The sequence below is a fragment of the Ranitomeya variabilis genome, chromosome 4 (genome assembly GCF_051348905.1).
Source record: "Ranitomeya variabilis isolate aRanVar5 chromosome 4, aRanVar5.hap1, whole genome shotgun sequence".
Taxonomy (NCBI): domain Eukaryota; kingdom Metazoa; phylum Chordata; class Amphibia; order Anura; family Dendrobatidae; genus Ranitomeya; species Ranitomeya variabilis.
The window spans coordinates 488148474-488173302 of record NC_135235.1 but is presented as its reverse complement, the minus strand read 5'-3'; the positions used below and the strand labels follow the sequence as shown (position 1 = coordinate 488173302).

Sequence of the window (24829 nt, the reverse complement as noted above, 5' to 3'; positions counted from 1 at the left end):
CGTGAGACATGCAGGTGCGGGAACTCGGACATATTATTTGAGCACACCGAAGTCACACGGATAGCAACTGAGCATGCTGGGATAACACCAGCACGTTCGTTCTTCAATAATAAATATATATTTATTATGCAAATTGTCTCTTCAGAGAGGAAGAGAACTAGAACTCTAGTGCCACCTATAGGAAGGTAGCAATCCTACAAGACAATGTTGACCCTTTAATGAGCCTTGCCACATGACTTAGGATAGTCGCCAAACCAGAATTTGAAGACACTGTGTTTCAGGGGAATGCCCCTCGACAGTGCAAAGTGGAGATCTGGTTTGGCTGTGTGAGAGGCGTGGCACTAGTTCTAGTTCTCTTCCTCTCTGAAGACACAATTTGCATAATTAGCATATTTCCCAGAGGAGCATTGCAGCTTTAAGTCTCCTCATCTCGGCATGCTTAGCATGTCAATCTCTGCAAGGAGAAACAATACTTCTTGGATAATAAATATACAGTATATACACACACACATGCTGATTGACAAGATTAGAATTCAAGGGTTTGGCTTTTTTCTAGGAACAGTGCCATGTCTGCGTCAAGTATCATAGTTCATCTGCATTTACTTGAAGGGGTGACTGGCAAAAAAACAAAAATGCTGCATACACTATACACGTTTTAAATGCGTTTGTTAAGTGTTTTTTCTATCTCATTGATCATCATCCTTAATGGGTAAAAAAAACCGCAAGGACTGACATGCCACATTTTGAAAATAAAAAAACAAAAAACAAACCGCAGGCCAAAAAATATTAGGAAGCAAAACATTTTAATAAATAGCTTATGATAGTATTCTGGTAACAAATTTTGGCACCCATCAGTTTTGAGCCAAAATTTGAAACTTTTTTTTCTTTTCACTCTGCAGCCAACACTTTAAAAAAGGGGCAGGAGTTTAGTGGTAGGGATGTTGCCATCAGCCGTCCAACAAATTCAATAGAATATACACCAGGACCTGGCTTTCGTTATAGTGCACACGTATGCCTACTCATAGCAGACTAAGGCCGGGATCACACATACGCGAGATACGGCCGAGTCTCGCATGTGAAATCCCTCCTCTGGCGCCAGCACTCCGTAGCGAAGCGTGCAGCTCCATGTATTGCTGTGTAGCTCCATGCTCCGCTCCGGAGTGCCGGCGCCAGAGGAGGGATTTCACATGCGAGACTCGGCTGTATCTCGCGTATGTGTGATCCCGGCCTTAGAGTTGCTTTCCTGACACTAAAGTCACACCACTATTTTTCTCTCATCTAAGAAAAATGGTCTGATTATGCTAATCACACTCTGATCAGAGTATGATCAGAGTGTGATCTGATTTTCTCAGATGTGGTGAATTAAAAAAAATGTATGAATGTCATCCAAGTGCAGTCCATTGTTTTTCACAGACCTGTAGACATGAATGAATGATTGCCATATCGGACGCAAATCATGAATGCAAAGGACAAAATCGGACATGTGCAAAGCAACATAGAGTAACATTGGAACGATAGCTATCTGTCAAAAACATTGATAGTACCCATCTGAATTATACAGTTGTCAACACAAGCTCCTAGACCGGTGAAAATGTGATGATTTATTATATCTCTTAATTAGAGTTGAGCAAAAAGATTCATAGGACTTTGGTCCAGCCACCACGTTAGTAGTCCATGTCCGCCACTACTACTTGCAACATCCCCCACACCTTTTATGGTTGGTGCCCGCTCGATGTCGGGTTTGCGTTGTGCTTCAATGTAATGAAGTCACGGGGCCTACTAATCAGAAGAAGTGCTAAGCATGCAGCAAGTAGTACCAGATCCCAGTTCCCTGGTCTAGTGGCCACAGACTGCCAAAATGAAATGAGAACATCCCCGACTTTATTCTAAGACCGGACAACCCCTTGTAAGTTCCATATGAACATACATCTGTTTCTTCTGACATATGATATTGGGCTGTGTCCAATGTGGCTTTGCCACAGACATGAGATTATTGGTGGACTCTGTTGGAACCATTAAAAAGAACCTGAACCATGGCAGCATAAATCAGACGCTGGCTGCGCAATCACGACCACATCTGGTTTATTCTGAAAAGGTGAAAGTCTATGGGTCCGTAAAAAAATCCAACAGCATCTGGATGCCATCTGTGTACTGTCCATCTTTCCTGGACTGTTTCTTATGCAAATGTTAAGAAATTCAATATTTTTATTTTCCGTCCAGATATTACTGATAAAACTCTGAACAAACTTTGACTGTGAAACTGCTAAAAAAAAAAATACTGATGAAACTCTGACTGATTTTCTGGTATGAAAAAATCATTAACGAATGGACCCTTAGGCTGACTGCTCTCTCTATACACATGGCACGCCTGTTAGAAATAGTTACTAAACTGATGTACATGAACTTGGCACTCAGGAAGATATAACGTAGGAAGTTTTATTTGAATAAATGCAATCCACAGTCAATGTATATGACGTTTCGGTCAGGTCTCTGACCTTCTTCAGATGTACAGATTGCCTATTGAGAAAAATATAAAGGCATATCGAATGTAGACAGAGCCTGTAGTATGGCGGAACAGCTCTCTGACCACTGCTGTCTTCCACTAATGGATGACTCTTAATAAAAGAAGAACACTATGGAATTTCCATGTATATACTACCCTAATCAGCAAGCAGGGGTTCACCTCTACCTCGCCTTAGGTCAATGAATGCCTTACCGGCACTGTTATCTCTCTTATACACTGTAATGCAGCCTTTCATAATGATTTCTTTCTTTTGCAGAGTGAGAAACATACAAGTAACAATCAGTAAACCCCCTGCCTAGAAAACACAAGGTCATGTGTGAACGTTACAAGTAATACATCATGGAGTCCCAAGTATTTGGCAGATGAGAAGGACACCTGCAGCCACAGACAAGAGCTATTGTTTCATATATCTCTGGAGTGGGGTATAAAATAGCTCCAGGAATGACAGATCACTTTACAATCTTCCCCACTGCCTGCTTTTATTGCAAGCAGTCTTCATTTGCAGGAGAGAAAGGCATGAATTATTAAATGTTAAGTTATAGAATGAACTCCGATGTGATGAGCAATTAGATGATGGGGCACGTGTGAGTATCAGGACTAAGAGCAAAAGCTGGCGTGGCTCATTGCAGTTTGTAGCAATTTGTGAACCTTGGTGAATGTAGTAAGACATACAGATACCTGTAGTTCCCCTATATAGGGATGGGATTTCAATTATTACCATGTTTTCTAATATCTTATGCACAAGGCCGTATAATGGGTCCATAGAGTACAGACTGTATGACAGCGACAGCTACCTCTCACTCTCTATGTAAAGCCAGAATTCTTTTTAATAGCATGTTCTATCACATGCAATATTACAGAGAAGCATTGCTAAAAACCACTTGTGTTCTTCACAACATTCATTTGGGTAACACATTTCCATACTGCATTCAGGTCCATGATAAATTAGAATTTAAAGAGGGCCTGCCACTTGTTAAAAAAAAGTGTGTTATATACACTGAACTGCACTGATTCTGCCGCTTTTTTACGGTTTGCGCTGAGGTGCTCCAATGCAGAGATATTCAGATTTGTTTCTTCTGGAGTGCACTATGAGAAATCTCTGCTTTACAGTCAAACTGGGTGTTTCTTCAGTCTTCTCTTGGCTCTGGGATCATGTGCATTTACATCTCCCCTCACGGATGCCGTCAATCGTAGCTCAACATTTGATCTAGAAGTCTATTACTGCTACGCTCAGATTTGTAGCATCTGGGATGGGTAAAAGTGCACGCCCCCAGAGAAAACTCTGAAGAAACATCCATTCGGACCGCATAGCAGAGATTTCACATAATGCGCCTCAGAAGAGACAAATGTGAAAAATGGAAAAGAGTAGCAGAATCAGGGGAGCTCAGGGATTTAAAAAATATATATTTCACTAAATTCATTTTTTTAGCAATTGACGGGTCCTTTTAATCCAATCCTAACATGCATTTCCCAAATAAACTACACTTCTGATCTTAGCACTTCTTTTCACCTGAATTTAACCTTTCACACATCTATACTTACAATCCAAATATGGACTAAGATGCCTAGGCTGGTTGTGGGTTTTCTGACCCAAATTCAACAATCTCATATACGCCTATAAGGCTGTTGAGTTTGAGTCATGAGACCTGCAACCGATATAGACATTGTGGTCAGTATTCTAGTCAGACATGTGAAATGTAGGGCACTACAGTCTTTCAACTGTGTGCCACTGACTGCTGAGCCCAAATAAAGGGTTCAAGTTTCCTGTCCCATGTCTCTCTCCTCCCCTCCATGGTGAGCAGGCCAATGGCCCCTTGCTCCTCCTATCCCCTTCCCCTCTTTATAAGGAGAATCTCGGCCTCTTCCTGCCTCTCTTTGCCAATGAAGACCTGGAGGATACTTGTCCCTTCTTCCCTCCCTTTATGGTTCATCTTTGAAGTTAATTTGAAGTGTTTTAAAAAAGTTAATTAAGTCACTGAGGAGGTCAATTGCTACAACTTACACAGGCTACCTCTGCTGGGAGACCGGCTGTTTCCACAACACTGCATACTTGTTTTTCTTGGCTGTTTAGCGACTTAATGCCGAGATTGTTAGAAAATGTACATTATGAGCTGTTTTTATTGACTGTGACCGACCTCCATCCATTAAATGGGCTTTTATTTATGGGACTATTTTGGGGCATGTTTTGTCCTGGGTTCTCAGTAGTCATGGACCTATGGTGTGCTCTGTAGATCTCCTGTAATCCCATGCCCAATGGCTTCCCAAGTCTACGTAGTCCAAAAAGGATTACAAAAACATGGCTGCTTTCTCCCGCAAATAGTTCCACAGCCGTTCATAGGCGCTGAGCTGCAAAACCAAATACAAACCGTATGGTTCTGTTTCAGAAAGAAAGCAGTCATGTTGTTTTAACTCTGGACAACCCCTTTTACACATACACACCTAATGCACAAAATGCAGAATAGCGGGAAATATGCAAATCTAATTACTACATGAATAGCTAATAAAATCATTGTAAACCATACAAAAGAGAAGCATGTCGTAAGAATGACATATCCATCAACAGCGGAATATTTCTATATAGCAAGAGACAGCTGCACATGATTAGAAATGCATTTTTCCCAAAACAGCGCCATTCCTGGCAACAGGTTGGATGTGGTATTGCAGCTGAAACCTACTTATTTCAACAGGACTGAGCTGCAAATCAATAATAGGAAAGCAGCAATGTTTTTTTCTAACCCTCTATATCCCATTTTGTTCTATCTGCATCAGGTAGCTATAAACTTGGCATTGCGGTACCCAAGAAGCTGCATTTTCCTTAATCTTTCTAGCTATCCTGGCTATAATTAAAATAGTATATTCAAGTATAGTGGCCCTTTAATTTCTGACTATCAAAGAGTTAAGGTAAAAGAAATGTTAATAAAAGCAGAAGATTCAGGACGACGTATAAATAACATTGCTGCAGATGTGTCGCTAGGCAGAAGAAAATTGCTGCATTTGCAAAAGGAAGAAAGAAAAACAAGATATGTATAGTAGAATTGCAATCATTTTTATGGGATGTGTTATCGGAGAAATGGTTATTGCATTTATGAAAAAAAAAGAAAGAGACTTCTGCGGAACGATTTGATAAAAATAAGGAGAGACAGATGCAGCAAAGAGAGAGAGAGAGAAATGGGATTTCTATGGCAACGGTTTTTATTAAGTAAAATCATTTCAGCGATGGCATTATACAGCAACTGACGTTATGAAAAAACGAGATTTTTTTTTTTGCTTTTCTAAAGAAGAGGCAGAATACATTTCATCTGCAGGATGAGGCTTGGAGTTTGTAAAACGACACAATCTGCAGAGCAGCCTTTAGCATCAATCATTTATTTGCGGTGGTTTTGATTAGAATTCACTCATTTTCTTTGTAATGCAGGAAAACATTGCAGGGTTATTTAAAGGAACAATGGACGAGCAGAGGAAATGAATTCTAAAGAACATTCTCATTAAGGTTTAACCCCTGCCGGACTTGGAGCTGTCCATAGATGCTTTATTGTTAGGTTAGATCAGTAGATGTAGAATATGGGAGCCCTGGATATGGTGAATACAGAACAATATATGTATATTGTACATTTGGTTGTAAAATCTTTGTTAAATGCAATATCCTATTAAAAGAGTAACGGTTCCATGCCTTATTCGTTAGGACCTGGTATTTCCATATATTCATACATAGTCAGCCATTCATTTTCCCTATAGATTGTTTAAGGTTCATCAAAAATTACTTTGGGGTTGATTTTAATCTCAAAAGTAGTTGTCATGATCGGACGAGGAGTTATTTGGAAATAGAAAAAAATCTAAACATTTCCATGTATTAGTTCAGTACATAGTCAGCCATTCATTCAGGTTCAACAGTGACGAGCTGTCTTTAGGATAGGTCATCAGTGTCTGATCAGTGGGGGTGCAACACCCGACACCTCTGCCGATCAGCTGTTCTCGGAGAATATGGTTTCTGTTCTGGGGTATCAATTCAAAACAATGGATTCCCAAAGTTTTTCATGTAATCGTTACATCCTGACTTGGACTTGCTCCAACAACGTCTTCCTTTGTCACCAGGTAGTGTCATATTCATCCTGCAGGTGGCGCTGGGGGTGGAGCACCATCACGGCTTATATCAATGAAAGGTGCAGAGACTGTCCAGGCAGGGATACTGTTGTTGGGAACAGTGATGCCACCCTGTCAGGCAAAATGGATGTGTGTGGCTGTCCAGCAGCCAAGTTTGAGAAATCAGATCCCTTGTATAGCCTATGGGGCAGAAGCCTACCCTACTTGAACTCTTAACAAAATGCTAGGAGTTGCCAGTTATTGTCCTTGGAATATTGCCTGTGCACTCGTGATTTTTCCTAGTTTGTTTATCCTAATCTTGACTTGGCTTGTTTCTAACTAGGTCTTTCTCTGTAAACCTGGCCGGCGCATGCGCACTATGTTGATGCTGCAGCACAATTCTTCAATAAAATGGTGCTGGAGTCAATGTGTGCGCATCCCGTCATATCCAGCGCCATTTTGTTGAATACACTGTGTCTGCAAATTTGCATACACAGTGTGTTCAATAAAATGGTGTCGTAGTGGGGCATGCGCTGATTCCGATGCTATGTGCACGCGCTGACTCTGGCGCCACACTGCGCAGGCGCCACCCGTCCCAGCGTCGGACAGAAGGACGTTTTATAAAGACAGCACTTTTATTACTGATGGGCTCAGCAGAGCCAGTACCACTTCCCTCTTCCCTTTTTTCATCTGTTGGTGTCTAAGAGGTGCTGATCTCACTGGGAGATATGTTTTTATTTTAGAGTACAATAAGTTGTTCAGGGTAATGCTATATTTGTTCAATGAGATCTTTAGAGCCTTTACACAATATTCCTACATATGTGTCACAGAATATATATTAGTCTACTAATGTTATATTTTGAATAACTAACAGATAAAAAATAATACTGGAAACCCTGAAGCATCTTGATGTCCTTTTCAAGAGTACTGTTTATTATTTTGCTGGTGATTCCCATGGGTTCTATTTGTCTTTCTTCTGTACCCTTAACTTTTATTGTTATTATTGGTCCTTAGTTTATAGACATTATTTGTGGTATAAAATTGAGCTCTGATCACCCAGTCCATGAATAGAAACTATTGCTGAAACAAAATGTTGTGGTTGCTCGCGGGTTGCTATGACAACAATCACCTACTTGCTATTTTCTGAATATATATCTTGTCATGTGATCTCTATTTTTACAAATGTATTGTTATAAGAGGAGGTCACATAACAAGATGATCCTACAGAGCAAATCTGCAGCAGCCTTGGTGACCTCGGAGCAAAGAGAAATGGGCCTAGAAGTTACATTACAGCAGCAGTTAAGAGAAGAAGAGAAAAAGAAAAGAAAAATAAGGTTAAAGTGGATCTATAGACAGATATCACAATACAAACTGCATACGTTATTAAATAGCTATTTCAAACCTGAGGAGGCAGGTGTACTTACTTTGAAAATCCATTTTTTTTAATGGTTGTCTAATCAAATATGAGCATTTTTTCAGTTTAGAACTTACAACATGCTCATTTTAAGCTGGATATTACGTTTATATAGCTTTCCATTTGCTGGGTATCCATGTTCAGGACCCGGTCCTGCTTGGCCATTATTCACATTGGCTTCACTTTGACATATGGTAAGGTTTTAGTACTAGAGCTTAGGACCATCCCGAAGTGGGTATACCTTGATGCTGGTGGGATGGCTTTTGCGCTTTTTAAAAAAAAATCAAAACCGGTGTATACTAAGAACCCTATGTTACTTATATGCATTATTGCTTTTGCATATTTACCTACAACAGAGTATATGTTCTTTTTTTTCAGTCTTAGGTTTATGCTCAATTTAATAATTTAATAACAAAAGTTCTCTTATATATACAGTACAGACCAAAAGTTTGGACACACCTTCTCATTTAAAGATTTTTCTTTATTTTCATGACTATGAAAATTGTACATTCCCACTGAAGGCATCAAAACTATGAATTAACACGTGGAATTATATACTTAACAAAAAAGTGTGAAACAACTCAAATTATGTCTTATATCCTAGGTTCTTCAAAGTAGCCACCTTTTGCTTTGATGACTGCTTTGCACACTCTTATATGCAAATTGCCTCTACTGAGAAAAAGAGGACTTAACTCTATAGCGCCACCTGTTGGAAGTAGCGATCCTACAAGTCACAATCAACCCTTTAACGAGTCGTGCAATATGACTTAGGATAAAAGCCAAATCAGTATCTCAATTCGCAGACACGGTGTTTCGGGCTGTTGGCCCTCGTCAGTGCGAAGCATGAGAACTGATATGGCTAGGTGAGAGGCTCTGGACTGGGGTCTAAGGGGTAACGTTTCTCCTTATGGAGAGTGACATACCATCTGGCTTGTCAAGGTAAGGAGGCTTATTCGCCGTGCAATGCTCCTCTGGGAAATTAAATATTCGCCAAGTGCAGTGGCAAAAACCATCAAGTGCTACAAAGAAACTGGCTCACATGAGGACCGCCCCAGGAAAGGAAGACCAAGAGTCACCTCTGCTTCTGAGGATAAGTTTATCCGAGTCACCAGCCTCAGAAATCGCAGGTTAACAGCAGCTCAGATTAGAGACCAGGTCAATGCCACACAGAGTTCTAGCAGCAGACACATCTCTACAACAACTGTTAAGAGGAGAATTTGTGCAGCAGGCCTTCATGGTAAAATAACTGCTAGGAAACCACTGATAAGGACAGACAACAAGCAGAAGAGACGTGTTTGGGCTAAAGAACACAAGGAAAGGACATTAGACCAGTGGAAATCTGTGCTTTGGTCTGATGAGTCCAAATTTGAGATCTTTGGTTCCAACCACCGTGTCTTTGTGCGACGCAGAAAAGGTTAACGGATGGACTCTACATGCCTGGTTCCCACCGTGAAGCATGGAGAAGGTGGTGTGATGATGTGGGGGTGCTTTGTTGGTGACACTGTTGGGGATTTATTCAAAATTGAAGCATACCGAACCAGCATGGCTACCGCAGCATCTTGCAGCTGCATGCCATTCGGTCCGGTTTGCGTTTATTTGGACCATCATTTATTTTTCAACAGGACAATGACCCCAAACACACCTCCAGGCTGTGTAAGGGCTATTTGACCAAGAAGGAGAGTGATGGGGTGCTACGCCAGATGACCTGGCCTCCACAGTCACAGTCACCAGACCTGAACCCAATCGAGATGGTTTGGGGTGAGCTGGACAATGCAGAGTGAAGGCAAAAGGGTCATCAAGTGCTAAGCATCTCTAGGAACTCCTTTAAGATTGTTGGAAGACCATTCCCGGTGACTACCATATTTTGCGGACTATAAGATGCACCGGACCATAAGGCGCACCCCAAATTTGGGGTGAAAATTGCAGAAAAAAAGATTTTTTATAAGATGGGGGTCCGTCTTATTGTCCGAATTTACAGTGTCTTACCTGAGGGCTGGCGGTGGCAGAGCAGGGTTACAAGAGGCATGGTGTCGGCAGAGGTGGGGTGATGCGGTACGGCGTGCACCTGAGCAGGGTCCCTTCCTGCTTAGGTGGGCGATGCCATGGCCTGGTGTCCATGGGAGGGTTGCAGCAGTGGTTACCGACACAGGTGCTGGGATGAGGAGGAGCAGTGAGAGGTATGGCGTGAGAGGGGTCCCTTTCCCCGGTGAGGTGATGCAGCAGCCCGGTAATGCAGCAGAGCCGGGTGAATCCTGTTGTTACCGGTGGTGGCGGCCATCTTCCTGAGGCCGCGCGTGCGCAGATGGAGCGCTCTGCTGCCCGGGGCTTCAGAAAAATGGCCGCGGGAAGCCACGCGTGCGCAGATGGGGATCCTGGCCATTTTCCTGAAGCCGAGTTCGCACCGGTAACAACAGGATTCACCCGGCTCTGCTGCATTACCGGGCTGCTGCATCACCTCACCAGGGAAAGGGACCCCGCTCACTGCGCCTCCTCATCCCCGCACCTCTGCCGCCACACCTCTGCCGTCGCACCTCTGCTGCCGCACCTCTGCCGCCACGGTAAGCCTGCATTGCGACTATTAGACGCACCCCCATTTTCCCCCCTTTTTTTGGGGGTAAAAAGTGCGTCTTGTAGTCCGAAAAATACGGTACCTCTTAAAGCTCATCAAGAGAATACCAAGAGTGTGCAAAGCAGTCATCAAAGCAAAAGGTGGCTACTTTGAAGAACCTAGAATATAAGACATAATTTCAGTTGTTTCACACTTTTTTGTTAAGTATATAATTCCACATGTGTTAATTCATAGTTTTGATGCCTTCAGTGTGAATGTACAATTTCCATAGTCATGAAAATACAGAAAAATCTTTAAATGAGAAGGAGTGTCCAAACTTTTGGTCTGTACTGATATATATATATATATATATATATATATATATATATATATATATATATAATTTGAAGTCGGTACTAAATCCTCCAACATGCCCATCTGATGTAATGGGTCCAGTACAACAGAAGATGCTCAGTATGCATGCATTACAAATAGAAAATAATTCCATGCAGAAGAAATAATATAAAGTCCAAGAAAAGGGAGGACACTACTTGAGCTTTTTTATTCCATTAAAAGTACATAGACAGGCTAGCAAGGCTCCTTACTCATAAAACTCAGCACTATTGCCGTTTTGTGACCCATGTGACGCTTCTACGGGTAACTATTGATTTTCAAAGTAAGTACACCCGCTTTGTTGGGTCTAAGAGATAGCTTTCATAATGTAAAATCTAGTGACAAGTATTAGAATACCATTATCATCCACTCAAATCTTTATTGCTATATATTTGTACGCTTTGTTTTGTTTAATGTCATTGATGGTCAATGGTTTATTGACTCTTGGATTTGTAGTACAATACAGAAATAATTGCTATTGCTAATCTGCCCCAATACTATAAGACATCCATAGGCCTCCATTAATATCTCAAACCTATATAGAACTTTCATAGCCAAGTTCTACATTCTGACTTCATGTCTAATGGAGTCTGAAGGCTATATCCAGACGTTATATCAAAATCTGTAAACCCTTCCCCACCCACCCCAACCTAACAAGTGTCATTTATAATAGTGGCATCTTCGTATGTGTCCCCCCAGGACTGGGTGTGACTGTTACCTCTATACCCCTATAGCTATACCCCAGATTGTATTAAATGTTCTCACATGTGGGATCTTCAAATGTATTTTGTATTTTTCTGTACAAGATCTGTGTGGTAGGGTGGCTCTGAATTTGTCTTTCAGAAGATAAAATATGTTGGGATGACCCTGTCCACTTTTGTTTGGCCAAGCTTAACATATTGAAGGCTTATGTCGGAAAGAAAGATTTAGAATTTAACAATCAAAAGCCTTCTCCATCAGACTAGCTCATAAAATCAAATAAAAGGAGATATCGGAAAAGACTATTGGCTAAAAAAAATTACTCTGACCTTTATTCAGACAGAAAACCCCAAAACAAAATATTTCATGTTACCGTATCTGCTAAATCTTCTGTTTTGTTCTCATTCTCCTCTCCATGGCCTATCGTTATGTATCGGTGACCACTAGATGGTGCCCGCATACTGAGATATTTTCAGATGTGGTGATGATCACTGATACTTTGGATATAGCTACTTCAATCAACAAATGAGGCCACACACAAGGCAATGGGAAAAGATTATTATACTGGTCAATGGTACTCCGTACCCTAATCATATTAACCAATTATTAACCAATGTAGACTTAGTGGATAACAGTCACGTTCCCCCCCACCACATATCTGCAGAATTATGATTCACAAATGCTATCGAAGTCTCAAGTCAAAGTCTAAGTCCTCAAGAAGTAAAGCTTGCAGCAGGAATTAACTTACTAGTACCCATGCCCCCACTCCTTAATATTTCTGCAGTTAAACCCACAGTGTATTTTGGTCTTCTAATAAATGTTCCGTTATTGTTCATCAAGAGAAAGCGACATTTCCTGAGATTCAAACTCTTTGAGAATTGTTGGAAGGAAGCAGATTTGTCTGTTGTAAACACGGCAGCATTGTGTCTATAAGCTAGTCTCGCGCTCCGCTTTGGGCAAGTTGTGGGGGGTGTAAGGGGAGCGATCGGTCTGTAGATTGCGAGTTCTGTTTCTTAGCACATCAGGTAATCACAGAGATAAAACAGTTTCCAAGTCAATGCAGAATGGACATAGATTTAGACTTATCCTTTATTAAGACTTAATGTTAAATATCAAAAGTGACATTTTGGCCTTGCAGAACCTTTTTGAAGCCAATGTCATAGTTTCCCTATGTTGCAATGGAAAAAGGGAGACGATGGAGGTGGAGACAGAGAGAGGTACAGTACTCTCCTGGTAGGAATGGTTAACTGTCCCCGGCAATGAACGCTACCACGGTTTAAGTGGAGGGACCTCATCCTATGTCTCATGCACTTTACTGGCTCTCTGAATTTTAAAAGTAATATAGCCCCCCACCCCATGGGATTACTAATGTTAAGAACATGAGTTTACTAATTTTGTAACTAATGTGGGTTACTAATGTGAGGTACATGATGTGAGGAACATGAAAGAGTTGCAAATGTTCAAAAAATAACATTAAAAAACTCACTACTCGGTACTCACCTCTTCATCCCCTGCTGATGTTCCATTGGTTTTCCCAAGCAGCCAAATAGTTATTTTTTATGCAGAACATTTTTCATTTTATTGATGAACTGGACAGGCCTTTTACTTTAGTAAATTCCTTACATTAGTAGCCCAATAGTAGCCATTTAGCTTCTAAGTAAGTCACATAATCACCTGGTACTTTGGACCAGCCATCTTAGGGCTACTATTCTTAGGTACATGAGGGTACGTATATCATAATGTGAGGAGCATGGCATTATTAATGCACTAACCCCTTTCACCACCCATAAGGAACCTTATGCACCTTGTTTTAACTCCGTATGCCTTGTTTTAATCCAATGTGTATTGTTTTAGCCCTCGGTGTTGAGGACTACAGAGGTCAAACCTAATCCATAATCTTTGTCACTATGCAGATGTGGCCAGGTCTTGGTATCTCTCTAACAATTCAGCAGTACTGTTAACCTATGAAATATATTAGTTGCGTTCCTCACACAGTCTAATAGGCAGTATAAAGCTACTACGTTAGGTATATGGGAATAAGACTTCCTACTGGGCTCATATTTTGTAGGTCCATGTCTGGTTCAAGACTCTTGGTTGGTCATTAAAGGGGTTGTCCAGGACTTTTGTTTTACTATTGGTCTAAAAACTAACAGGCAGGTAGGTGCTAACAGAAGCAACCAACTGCGTTTCTACTACTCCTGCTGGCAATTCAGCTGCTCCACATCAATAGAGCAGCTCTTCTTCTTACAGGCTGCTCCATTGACAGAGTGTAACTGCTGACGTCATGCTGATTGAAAGCCAGCTTCCTGCAGTTATGCAGCAAGGATCCAGCTGTCAATCAGCATGACATTTTAAGTCACGCCCTGTCAACACAGCAGAGCGGAAGAGGAGCTGCTGAATCGTCGGAAGGAACGGGGTGTGATCACTCTATGCCAGCAGAAATCGTCACCGAACATGGTAGGTAGTTGGCGATAACTTGCATGTTAGTTTTCAGGCGGTTGCAACAGCAGAGTGTTTGCACACTATCACGATTCAGCAGTGTCAAGATTCCCCTGTATGTTCTGTGCAGGTGGGCGATTATGTGAATGCACGTATGTGAGTTGACTCTCCTCCGCTAGAACATTCAGAAATGATGGAGAGTCTAGTTGCACGTGCCAGTATGCAAATTGCATACACGTAGTCATGTAACCGTCCACTGTACAAGGAATACAGGAGAATCGTGAAAGTGTGCTCGTCACATATTGTCTCGGGTCAGAGTGACTGCAAACTTTTCCTCTTACACCTGAAAACCCCTTTTACACAATAAATAAAAATATCTTCCCTTAAGCTACTACTATATGGGATTTCAATAATAAATTCTTTAATCACATATTAGACCCTCTTGATATACACAATGTCGGGGAGTAAAATAACAAAATGAAAGAGGGCAACTAAATTAGCAATCAAAATATTCAAGACGTCATGAGCATGTATTGAGGGTACGGCTGGTACTGTCAAAGTCGGATAAGGACTGATAAAGTACTTTTAAAAAGGAATACAATTATAACTATAGCAATATTTCTTAGTGATGAATTAGGGGACGCAGACTTACTATTTGGGCACTAGCCGACTGCTTTGGGGTGCATTGGCTTTTACTCACTGTCGCAGCATTGTCAATCTGACTATGACTAAATAGTAATGGAGGAATAAGAAAAGACTAGTTTTATATGGACTGGGGTATGGAACAGACAAGAACAAAAGTAGTGGCTTGTATGGGCGACAAAATGGTGCGGGACAATGGAACCCAACAAGGTGCGGCGGGTATAGTAACAAACCAGTTGACGACACACTACAGTAAAGTCTATGGTAACACACAAAACACCACAGTCATCAATGCAGTGAGAATACGCAAAATAGGAGGTAAGACGGGGCCTACAGGGAAACACAACAAAAGCTGTTTTCAGCCACTTCTTGTAAGAGAAATTGCTCTGTACAAAGTGTTGTTTATGTCAGAAATACAGAAGTGGCCATTACTAATGAAGTTCATGTTAGTTAAGAGTAAATAGGCATTTAACTTCATAGAACGGTGGCCGCACCTTTGGTCCTTAGTGGGAATACTGTATGAAACCATTAAAGCTTTGTGATCAGGAATCCTCCAATGGCTGCGAGCCCAGAGTGACACAATTATTTGCACACTCCATTCATCCTTTAACTCTTCAGAAAAGGCCCCTCTTTGTGCAGCCCAAACAATAGCAGGCTTCCGTATACAATCCCAGTCACACACAAATTATATCCCCCTGTGTCCCCCCCACTTCGCTCTGTAAGGGGGTCAATAGGTCACTGCTCAATGACTGCATGTCATCTCTCATTACCGCCGGCGTCTGCTTGGAACGGAAAATCTCACTCTGCGTTGCAGTTACCATGATTTGATTTAAATAGGTAAAATTATATAATTTGTGTTTCTCCTTCAGGCACGGACAGCCCTAAAAGCTGCCATAATGTGCACTGAGAGAGGGGGAGCTGTCTCCGTGACTTATCTGGATGGGAATAACAAGACTGTCCCAGCAATTCAGCAGGTATTAGGAGGGGGATGGAAGGTTTAAAGTGACACTAACCGTATTTTATGTCTCTCATTCTAATAATAATGCAATAAATGATATGTGTTACATAATCAATACAGCGATAATAATGGTGACGGAGCTTCAGGTTTCTAGCTGGAGATACCACTAATTGTTTACTCTCGTAGGTCATTTCCCCCAGGTTAGGCTACCTAGACTGTAAAAAGATTATATCCCCCTGTGTTCCCTCCACCCATAGGTCATTACTTATTAACTGTACTCTCCAATGCTATTATTTAGGAAAATTCAGGCTGCACTTTTTAATTTTTCCCCTGGACCTCATATAGCACCAACGCAGTCCACAATGTTACTGTAGGAGTTTGTACAGCATTACAAAACAGCGCCACACCTGTCCAAAGGTTAACTCAGGCATTGCAACACAGCTCTGTTAACCCCTTAATGCTCCATAATGTATATATTCATCACGGAGCACGTTAAAGTGTATAAAGCAGGCTCAGGAGCTGAACCTGCTCCACACATGGCATATGGCGGCTATGTTATATACCCCTTAAATACCTCTGTTAATCAATGACTGACCTTTACGGGGTTCTACGAATTGTATTAAATGCTGAAGTAATGCAGTATTAAGCATAACAATTAGCAATTGTGGGTTCAAGTCACCTATGATAACAAAATAAAGTGGAAAGTAAAAAAAAAAAATCCAATTACGGTATGTCAGTTAAAAATAAGGAAATTAATAAAAATATATTTGGTATTGGTGTGTCTGTAAAAGGCCAAGCTATGAAACATATAAAATTATTTAACCCATATGGTAATTACCGTAAAGGAAAGAAAAAAGTAGAAACAACAATAATACTATTTTTGGGGTCCCTAAAAATGTAACAAAAAGCTATAAAATTGTCGTATGTACCCCTAAACAGTAGCATTAAAAACTACAGCTCGCTACACAAAAAAACTAACCCTCACATAGTTCCAGTAATGGAAAAATAAAAACAAATTATGGGTCTTGGAAAATGGTGACACAGACCAATTTTTTTTTTTTTCAAAAGTCCCAAATTTTTTTTCACCATATAAATAACAAAAATCTATAAATAACTGATATCCCCATAATCGTATGTTGGAGGGTCAATTTCAAAGCACAATGAATGTTGTAAAAAATGCTAAAAATAGGGAAAAAAAAAATTTTGGAAAACCATTGATTTCCTCATTTGGATTTTTTTCCTATTTTTTAGTAAATTATATGGTAAAGTGAATGATGTCAGGCAAAAATACAACTCATATTGCAAAAAACAAGCCCTCCTATGGCTATTTGACTAAAAGGTAAAAGGGCTCTTGGCAGAAGGGGAGGAAAAAATGAAAATGTGAAACTGATAATTGGCTGCATCATTAGAGGGATTTGCTAGGTTGAAACCAATAGTCTGCAGTTACTCTATGTGACTGCAGACTACTGAATCGTGAAAGGGTGCATTGCACGTACTGTCACAATTCTCCAGTACTTGTAGTGCGAGTGGGTGGTAATATGGCCATATGTATTAAATTTTCATACCCGTAATAATGGTCTGTTTAGATTCTTAACCGCTTCTCTCATAGAACATTAAGAGAAGGGGCCGAAACTCTATTCGATACGTGACCACCTACAGGGTAAGACACATAAAATGACTGCACAGTTTTTTTTCAGCCTGGAAAAAAACGTTTAAAAGGGGACTAGTCAAAAAAGTCAAAAGTCAATTTTTGCTCTTATTTATTCTCGTTGCTCCCCTGACTATGTTGTTTTTTTTTTTGTTTTGTTTTTTTTCCAAACCTGCCATAAGGATCCAGAGATATGGGTGTTTTTATTTAGTGCTACATTTTATGGTCTTTCCAAAGGGGCGTGTCACAGAGCAGCCGGAAGACCCGCCCCCAGGAAATTAGCTCTAAATAAAAAGGTCCATAACTCCAGAACCATATGGCGTAATTTGAAAAAACAAAAACAGAATATTCAGGGGAGCAGCAGGAATAAAATAAAAGTAAAAACTGGTCATTTTTGAACAGCTTCACCCATCTTTCCCATTAACATAAGAAGCCAGGAGGATCTTTACATCTACCATTATCTATAACCACTATACCACAAGTGTGAGAAGGGAAGCAGAGCGGAACCTACCTGATTTGTTGAAAGGAAGTCCTGGTTACTTTCATTCATACTCATATACATGTTCTCCCCATCAAACTACAAGACAAAAATATGAATTAAAAACCTTTTTCTCATGTACACGGACAAAGATGTCAGAAGCTAAGATTTAGGTATTCTCAGTAACATAGGTGTGGAGGAAACGTGGCCTAGGAATTTTCCTATTGTTTGACCTCAAAAGTAAAAAAAAATAAGGTAAAGCTTTTGGAAAGTTTTTCTTCAAGATTTATTCATATGTTTGTAGGAAAGATGGGTGAAAACTTATTTGGCCACTGCTTAAGTTCTCAAAAGGTTGCCTAAGATTGCCATCATGTGAGAAGGAGATGTGCCAATGCGTCAGACCTCATGTATGTGGCCATGTTATGGCTCAGTTTTCTACAGAGAAGGAATTGGCACCTTTAGAAGTTTAGGCAGAGTTCACATCACGTCATTCACCTTCATTATTTTAGCCTATGCGGCTGAAAAAGCTCTGAGCATACACATTAATCAGTGATAATGATCCATAATGCAGATTATGGTAGAGCATCAAAAAAGTATGGTATCCAGGAAGAACTATATACTACGCGGTAAATGATTTCTCAACATGAGAGTCTTTTGGGTGGAGAATGCCCTATGTGGCGTCTCTTGGACGTATATGTCAGGAGTTTTTCCTTGGGTATACATCAAGTAGAGGCCATAAATGTGATGTGAACAAGGCCATAACTGCAGCTCCATATGTATGAGGTCATTATTATCTGTCGCACTCACATTTAGGGTTCTCTCTTACTTGTGTATAAATCGGACGAGGACAACACAAGAAAAATGGTATTGCACTCAGGCCAGTGTTATGCTGCGATTTCACTCTGAAATCTGATGGGTGGGAAAAAAACGAGATGTCATACAGGCCATCAGTATGGCATCCAATTTTTGCGGATACATTGCAATTCTGTAAGATGGGAAACTGTAAATGGTCTTGTAAAATATCAATAGCTGCTGAGTAAAAAAAACTGATTGCATATGGACAGCACACAGACAGAACATGCATGACTAGTGAGATGAGATTGGATGAGATTGGGAACAATTTTTTTATACGTAAGTGTGAGCGAACCCTAGAGTCCATATTACCGTTACAACAGTGAGAACCTTGGGATTCTACGACAAGCATACATTTTGTCAAGGTTTCATGGTGACCTAAGCTTGAAAATGACAAATCCAAAAATGCTCATGAAAAAAAAGCAACTGCTTGATGCGGGTTGCGAGCTTGAATATTTTGGCAAAAATATTAACTAATATCTCATGTATATTTTTATTTTCTGCAGGATGCAGCCAGTACCTGTAATGTTGGTGGGAGGAAATAGGTTGTTTGTTCTTGTGGGGTGTACTTCTACAGTGCTAGGCATCTCGCTAGATCTAATAGTGTGGGCGACACTGATAGGCTGTAAGCTGCCATGGTGCAATTACATGTATCTTTGTGACTGATGCCCTATGCAAGTCTTATTTATGTACATTTAGAATACTAGGCAACTGCCCAGCCATGGAGGATAGGTGTGCGAGTGGTTGTTTTAGCAGTATTTTGCATATGGGCTGCCTTCGCCTTTATCATGAGGGCCTACTCCATACTGCAGTACGTTAGTATTGTGACCGGGCATTGGAAAGTATGGTTGTTTTTTCTGTGATTTTTTGGGGGGATTTGAAGTCTTTTTCCGTGAATTGCTTTTAATTCTAGTGTAGAGAGCTGCAACACTTTAGTGGTTGTTGCCAGATAATTGCACAGTTTCAGGCACTTTGCCATTTTTTGCCTAAGCACTGTCGAAGAACACTGCTGGTTATAGTAAGACCTGCACTAAGTAGTAGGCTAGCCATGGATGTTCTTGTATGCCAGACCTTATACATATGGCAATACACAGCCCCCCGAGGAAGCAATACTACACGAAACGCGCGTCGGGGCTTCTCTTTGGCATGCACAGATTGTGCCGTCCCCCGCTCTTCTATATATGGGTAAGCACTAGCTTTGGCACTATTAGTACTTTATTACCTTACAATTAGGAGCATAGCTAAGTGACCTCACAGATTTACTTATAAAGGCCAGTATAGGAACTTTCCTAATATGCCCTATAGGGGTTATGCATCAACTTTGCCTGTGCTAAGTATTTTGCTAGTACCTTACTTAATCATTACTGGGGTCAGTGGCACCTGTGCGGCCTTGCTCTTTCCCCTTCAATGTCTTACGTCGTGTTTTTTTCAACTTTGCCTTGACTTGTATTTTGCATTTATATCTTTTATATGAGGTTTTTGTATCAATAAATATTTTTTCACTATATATTTACACACAGCCTCAGTCTTTATCTAATATTGTTTATTGTGAGTAAGTACTCCTTTGTCTATGTAGGATCAATCAATGCTTTTGGGAGGTACTCCATGGTGTCTCGGCATGTGGACATCACATTTTCTTTGATTCCAAAATGTCAGTACTAGTAGTTGTTAACTATATGGCAATACAAAGCCTATATGGAACAGCAACACATAGAGCACTAAGGCTCTATAATATGGTGATCTTGTGCTATCACTAGATTAAAAGTATGTCTTAAATAAGACTAGGGATAGAGTAGAATGCATTTTTTTCTAGTAGAGTTCTCAATGAGTCTTTGAACTTTTCAGTTATTGACAGCTATTAGTTCCAATGTACCCTGTGCCAAAAGTTAACATATTAAACACATTTATATAATTAGATATAAGCACACAAATTTAAACATATAGAAAACTAAAATCATAAGGGGGATAAGAATGATCAATCAGTCATTGTAATCAGTGAAATATATTTTCGGGAGTGACATATGTAGTATGGTAGAAAGGGAGTAGATAAATGGTTTCTTGTCCAACCCAAGGTTAGATATTACACTTGGCCAGTATTGAATAGAATCCATTATTAACATCCTCGTGAAATGGGCAAATGAAGCAAATTATTATAGAAGGGAATACTTTGTATCAAGCTATTACTTCAGAAGAAATTCCTCAGATTCCTTAAATCACGAACTGGAGAAGCCAAGCCTGTGACTTTAATCAATTTTATTACAAGAATTACAGGCTGAAAGTAACATTAATAGTCTTTGGGAGTTCTAGATGAGGGACATTAATATCTAGGCTTATAATCCTGACAATTATAAGACCACACTCCATGCAACAGGTGCTTGTATTACTGAACATGGCTTAGTGAGCACAAATCTCTCGTTGCTACAAAAGTCTAGTATTTCTAGTTTACAAATTAGCTAGGAACGCTTTTATATGGTAGAAGTAGGATGTTGATGAGATTTCATGGCATATTTACAGATCACAACACTGGTCTGTTAGACCTTTTCAGGAGTCTTAGCTTCCATGTGGGGAAATAGCTTATAGCCCATTGGGTTGGTCTATGAGAGCCACCATTGTATTGATGAATTGTAAAGTTAAAGTGGGTGTCCACTACCTGGACAACCTGCTTTTTAACTAAAGTAGTCTCCCTCAACAGATACTTACCTCCCTCACTGGCACCATTCCAATGATGTTAGGGCCAAGTCTCCGGGGCTTGCATTACATTATTATGCCATGTGAGCCCTGCAACCACAATTGGGATGGTGCCCTCTCAATTATATTGGACTAGCCTCAGACAAGTGGAAGAAGTGAGAGCACAAGAGCCCAATAGCTGCTACTGATTGTTATGCCATGTGAGCCCTACAACCAATGAATCTCAGTAAACTATGTGCCAATGGCACTGATACAGGAGAAGAATATGTTATTTTTAATATAAAAATTGTGCTTAATTTAGAAAGAGGTTCTTCAACTAGAGGACAACCTCTTTAAGATTAGTCACTAGCAAAGCAGCATGAAATTGTTATCAAAGTAGTATGATGGTCACATTTGTCAAAGTGATTATTTTCTTTACATTTGGGTGGATTTCCAATACTATTGTAGCACCATCACTGAATCGGTAGTGACCAACCATTATATTTAGTGACATTAAGCAAAATGTCATGAAGGTTGCATTAGGCACCAACTGTTATGACGTGGCTGGAGTCTTTGTCATTTTTAAAGTGATCTGATGCAGTGTAAGGCTGGTTTCACACTAGAGTACGGGAGAGCTGCGGATGGCAGTGTACTTCCTCCCTTCTTCCTCCATGAAACCCCGCCTACGCTCCACCTACTCTCTGCCTTCTACTCCTTGCATGCTGCATTGCCCTATCTTTAACATTGGGTATGCAGGCCATGCGAATGTATGCAGATGCCTCCGCATGTGCTATTTTACGCTGTGCCAAACTGCGCCAAATGCAACATGTTGCATTTTGTTGCAGTCAGCGCAGCATCAAGACGGCACATGCGGAGGCATCCGCATACATTCGCATGGCCTGCATACCCAATGTTAAAGCTAGGTACGCAGGGCAACACAGCATGCAAGGAGTAGTAGGCAGAGCGTAGGCGGGGTTTCATGGAGGAAGAAGGGAGAAAGTATGCTGCTATCCACAGCCCTCCCATACACTAGTGTGAAACCAGCCTAAGTGGCACCTTTTTGTAGATAACAATCTTTTAAGCCAGGGTTGGGAACCTTTTTGACTGAGAGAGCCATGAACGCCACATATTTTAAAATGTAATTCCGTGAGAGTCATACAATATGTTTAGGTATGAGTGCTAAGAGACTCTTGGTCAGTCCGTAGGTGGCTCCACTGAAAAATTGTCAATAATCAGTCAAAGCAGTACATGAGTGTTTCAACCGATGAGGCTGGGAGAGCCTGTGTTGATATTAGGCACAATGCTATGGTAGACAGTAGCGTTTACTTTATCTTTTGGCAGATTTGAGGCTGCATACCAGTGCGGAAGCGGTGGGGAGATGCCGTTTGTAGGTATTGTTGTGGAGTAGATGAGGCAAGGAAAGGAGCGGAGCACTGTCCTGGCCAGTGACAGGCACTCCTTGTGGCTCTACCAGACAGGCGTGAACATTCGGGTGCTGCGGTCGAGTCCTGTGGTAGGATGGTGACCGGAGATTGCAGGACCTGCGTGACGTCAGTGGTCACGTGTAGCCCACGTGACTCCGCAGGTACGAGGCGCCGTAAGGACCAAACGTTATGAAAATCATCGGTTTCCTTCATTATTTTGTTTGTTAAAGATTTGTCTGAGAGTCAGATGCAGCCATCAAAAGAGCCACATCTGGCTCGCGAGCCATAGGTTTCTGACCCCTGTTTTAAGCCTTCAAATAATAGTTTGTTTAGGGCTCCAACTTTCAGCAACAGCTAAGCTTTTATTAACCCGGAGCAATGAGCCGGATCAAAGCCCCAACCCTGTATCTACATATTCAAGTCAAGGTGCACTCCATCCGCATCTATTCCCCCTCCAACCTCCAGCTGGCTGTCATCTACCGCCCCCCAGAACTAGCCATCTCCACCTTTCTCGACCACTTCACCACATGGCTACTTCATTTCCTCTGTTGACATCCCCACTATCATCATGGGTGATTTCAATATCCCGATTGACACTTCCACCTCAGCTGCCTCTAAACTTTTATCACTGACTGCCTCCTTTGGCCTCACTCAATGGTCCTCTGAGGCCACTCACAAAGATGGCCACACGCTGGACCTCGTCTTCACCCGCCTCTGCTCCCTTACTAATCTCACTAACTCACCCCTCCCCGTCTGACCACAACCTACTGACATTCTCTTCCCTCTCCTCTCCTAGTGTGCAACCCCCACTCCACGAACTCCCTCGCAGAAATCTCAAACATCTCAACTTACAATCACTCTCTGAGTCCCTTCTCCCTCTTACCGACATAGCCTCCCTTCATGACACAAATGCTGCTGCTGCTTTTTATAACGCCACAATAACAGCAACACTCAATTCGGCCGCCCCGCTCATGCATAGCAAAACTCGTACAGTCAACAGGCAGCCCTGGCTGACCAGCCTGACTAAAGAACTGAGACGGGCTTCCAGGATCGCTGAGCGAAGATGGAAGCGATCCCGCTCTGCTGACCACTTCACCGCATACAAGCAGTCCCTCGCCAGCTTCAAGTCCGTGCTCATTGCCGCAAAACAAACTTACTTCTCATCTCTCATATCCTCCCTGTCTCACAACCCTAAACAGCTTTTCAACACTTTCAATTCTCTACTCCGTCCCCCTGCACCCCCTCCCTCCCCTCTCATTTCTGCTGAAGACTTTGCCTCTTTCTTTAAACAGAAGATCGATACGATCAGAGAAAGCTTTGGCCCACAGCGCCCACTGCCCCTCTTAGCTGCTCACCCCTGCTCCTCCAAAACCAGCTTCTCCACCATGACAGAAGATCAGCTCTCCACCCTCCTGTCGAGATCACACCTCACCACCTGCACGCTCGACCCGCTCCCATCTCACCTCATCCCTAACCTTTCCACGGTCTTCATCCCAACCCTAACGCACCTCTTCAACCTCTCACTCACAACAGGTGTCTTCCCCTCATCCTTCAAACATGCCAAGATCACACCCATCCTCAAAAAGCCCTCCCTCGACCCATCCTCTGTGTCTAGCTATCGCCCGATATCTCTTCTTCCTTATGCCTCCAAATTGCTGGAGCAACACATCCATCTTGAACTGTCCTCTCACCTCTCCTCCTGCTCCCTCTTTGATCGATTACAATCTGGCTTCCGTTCCCATCACTCAACTGAAACTGCCCTAACTAAAGTCACCAATGACCTACTAACTGCCAGGAACAAGCGACACTACTCTGTCCTCCTTCTCCTGGAGCTGTCTTCTGCGTGTGGGAGTGTGGACCACTCCCTTCTGCTACAAATCCTCTCATCTCTTGGCATCACAGACTTGGCCCTTTCCTGGATCTCATCATATCTGACAGATCGGACATTCAGTGTCTCCCTCCGCCACACCACCTCCTCACCTCGCCCCTTGTCAGTCGGTGTTCCTCAAGGCTCTGTTCTAGGACCCCTACTCTTCTCCATCTACACCTTCGGTCTGGGACAG

At 41.6% G+C, this 24829-nt stretch overlaps 1 protein-coding gene and 1 long non-coding RNA gene across 6 annotated transcripts in view; one reads left to right on the top strand and one right to left on the bottom strand.

Moving 5' to 3' along the window:
• LOC143765355 (uncharacterized) overlaps positions 1-2909 on the top strand; it is a 44207-nt gene extending 41298 nt beyond the window's left edge. The window contains exon 4 of the long non-coding RNA XR_013213374.1: positions 2781-2909. This is a non-coding gene — a long non-coding RNA (uncharacterized LOC143765355). The remainder of the gene's footprint in view (positions 1-2780) is intronic.
• Positions 1-24829, bottom strand: part of TOX2 (TOX high mobility group box family member 2) — a 131350-nt gene that overhangs the window by 63199 nt on the left and 43322 nt on the right. For 3 of the 5 annotated variants that reach the window (XM_077251934.1, XM_077251938.1, XM_077251936.1), the window contains exon 2: positions 17857-17922. The exons of the other annotated variants lie outside the window; for them this stretch is intronic. In XM_077251934.1, coding sequence (XP_077108049.1) covers positions 17857-17922 — 66 coding nt within the window. The remainder of the gene's footprint in view (positions 1-17856; positions 17923-24829) is intronic. 5 annotated transcript variants of the gene reach the window in all.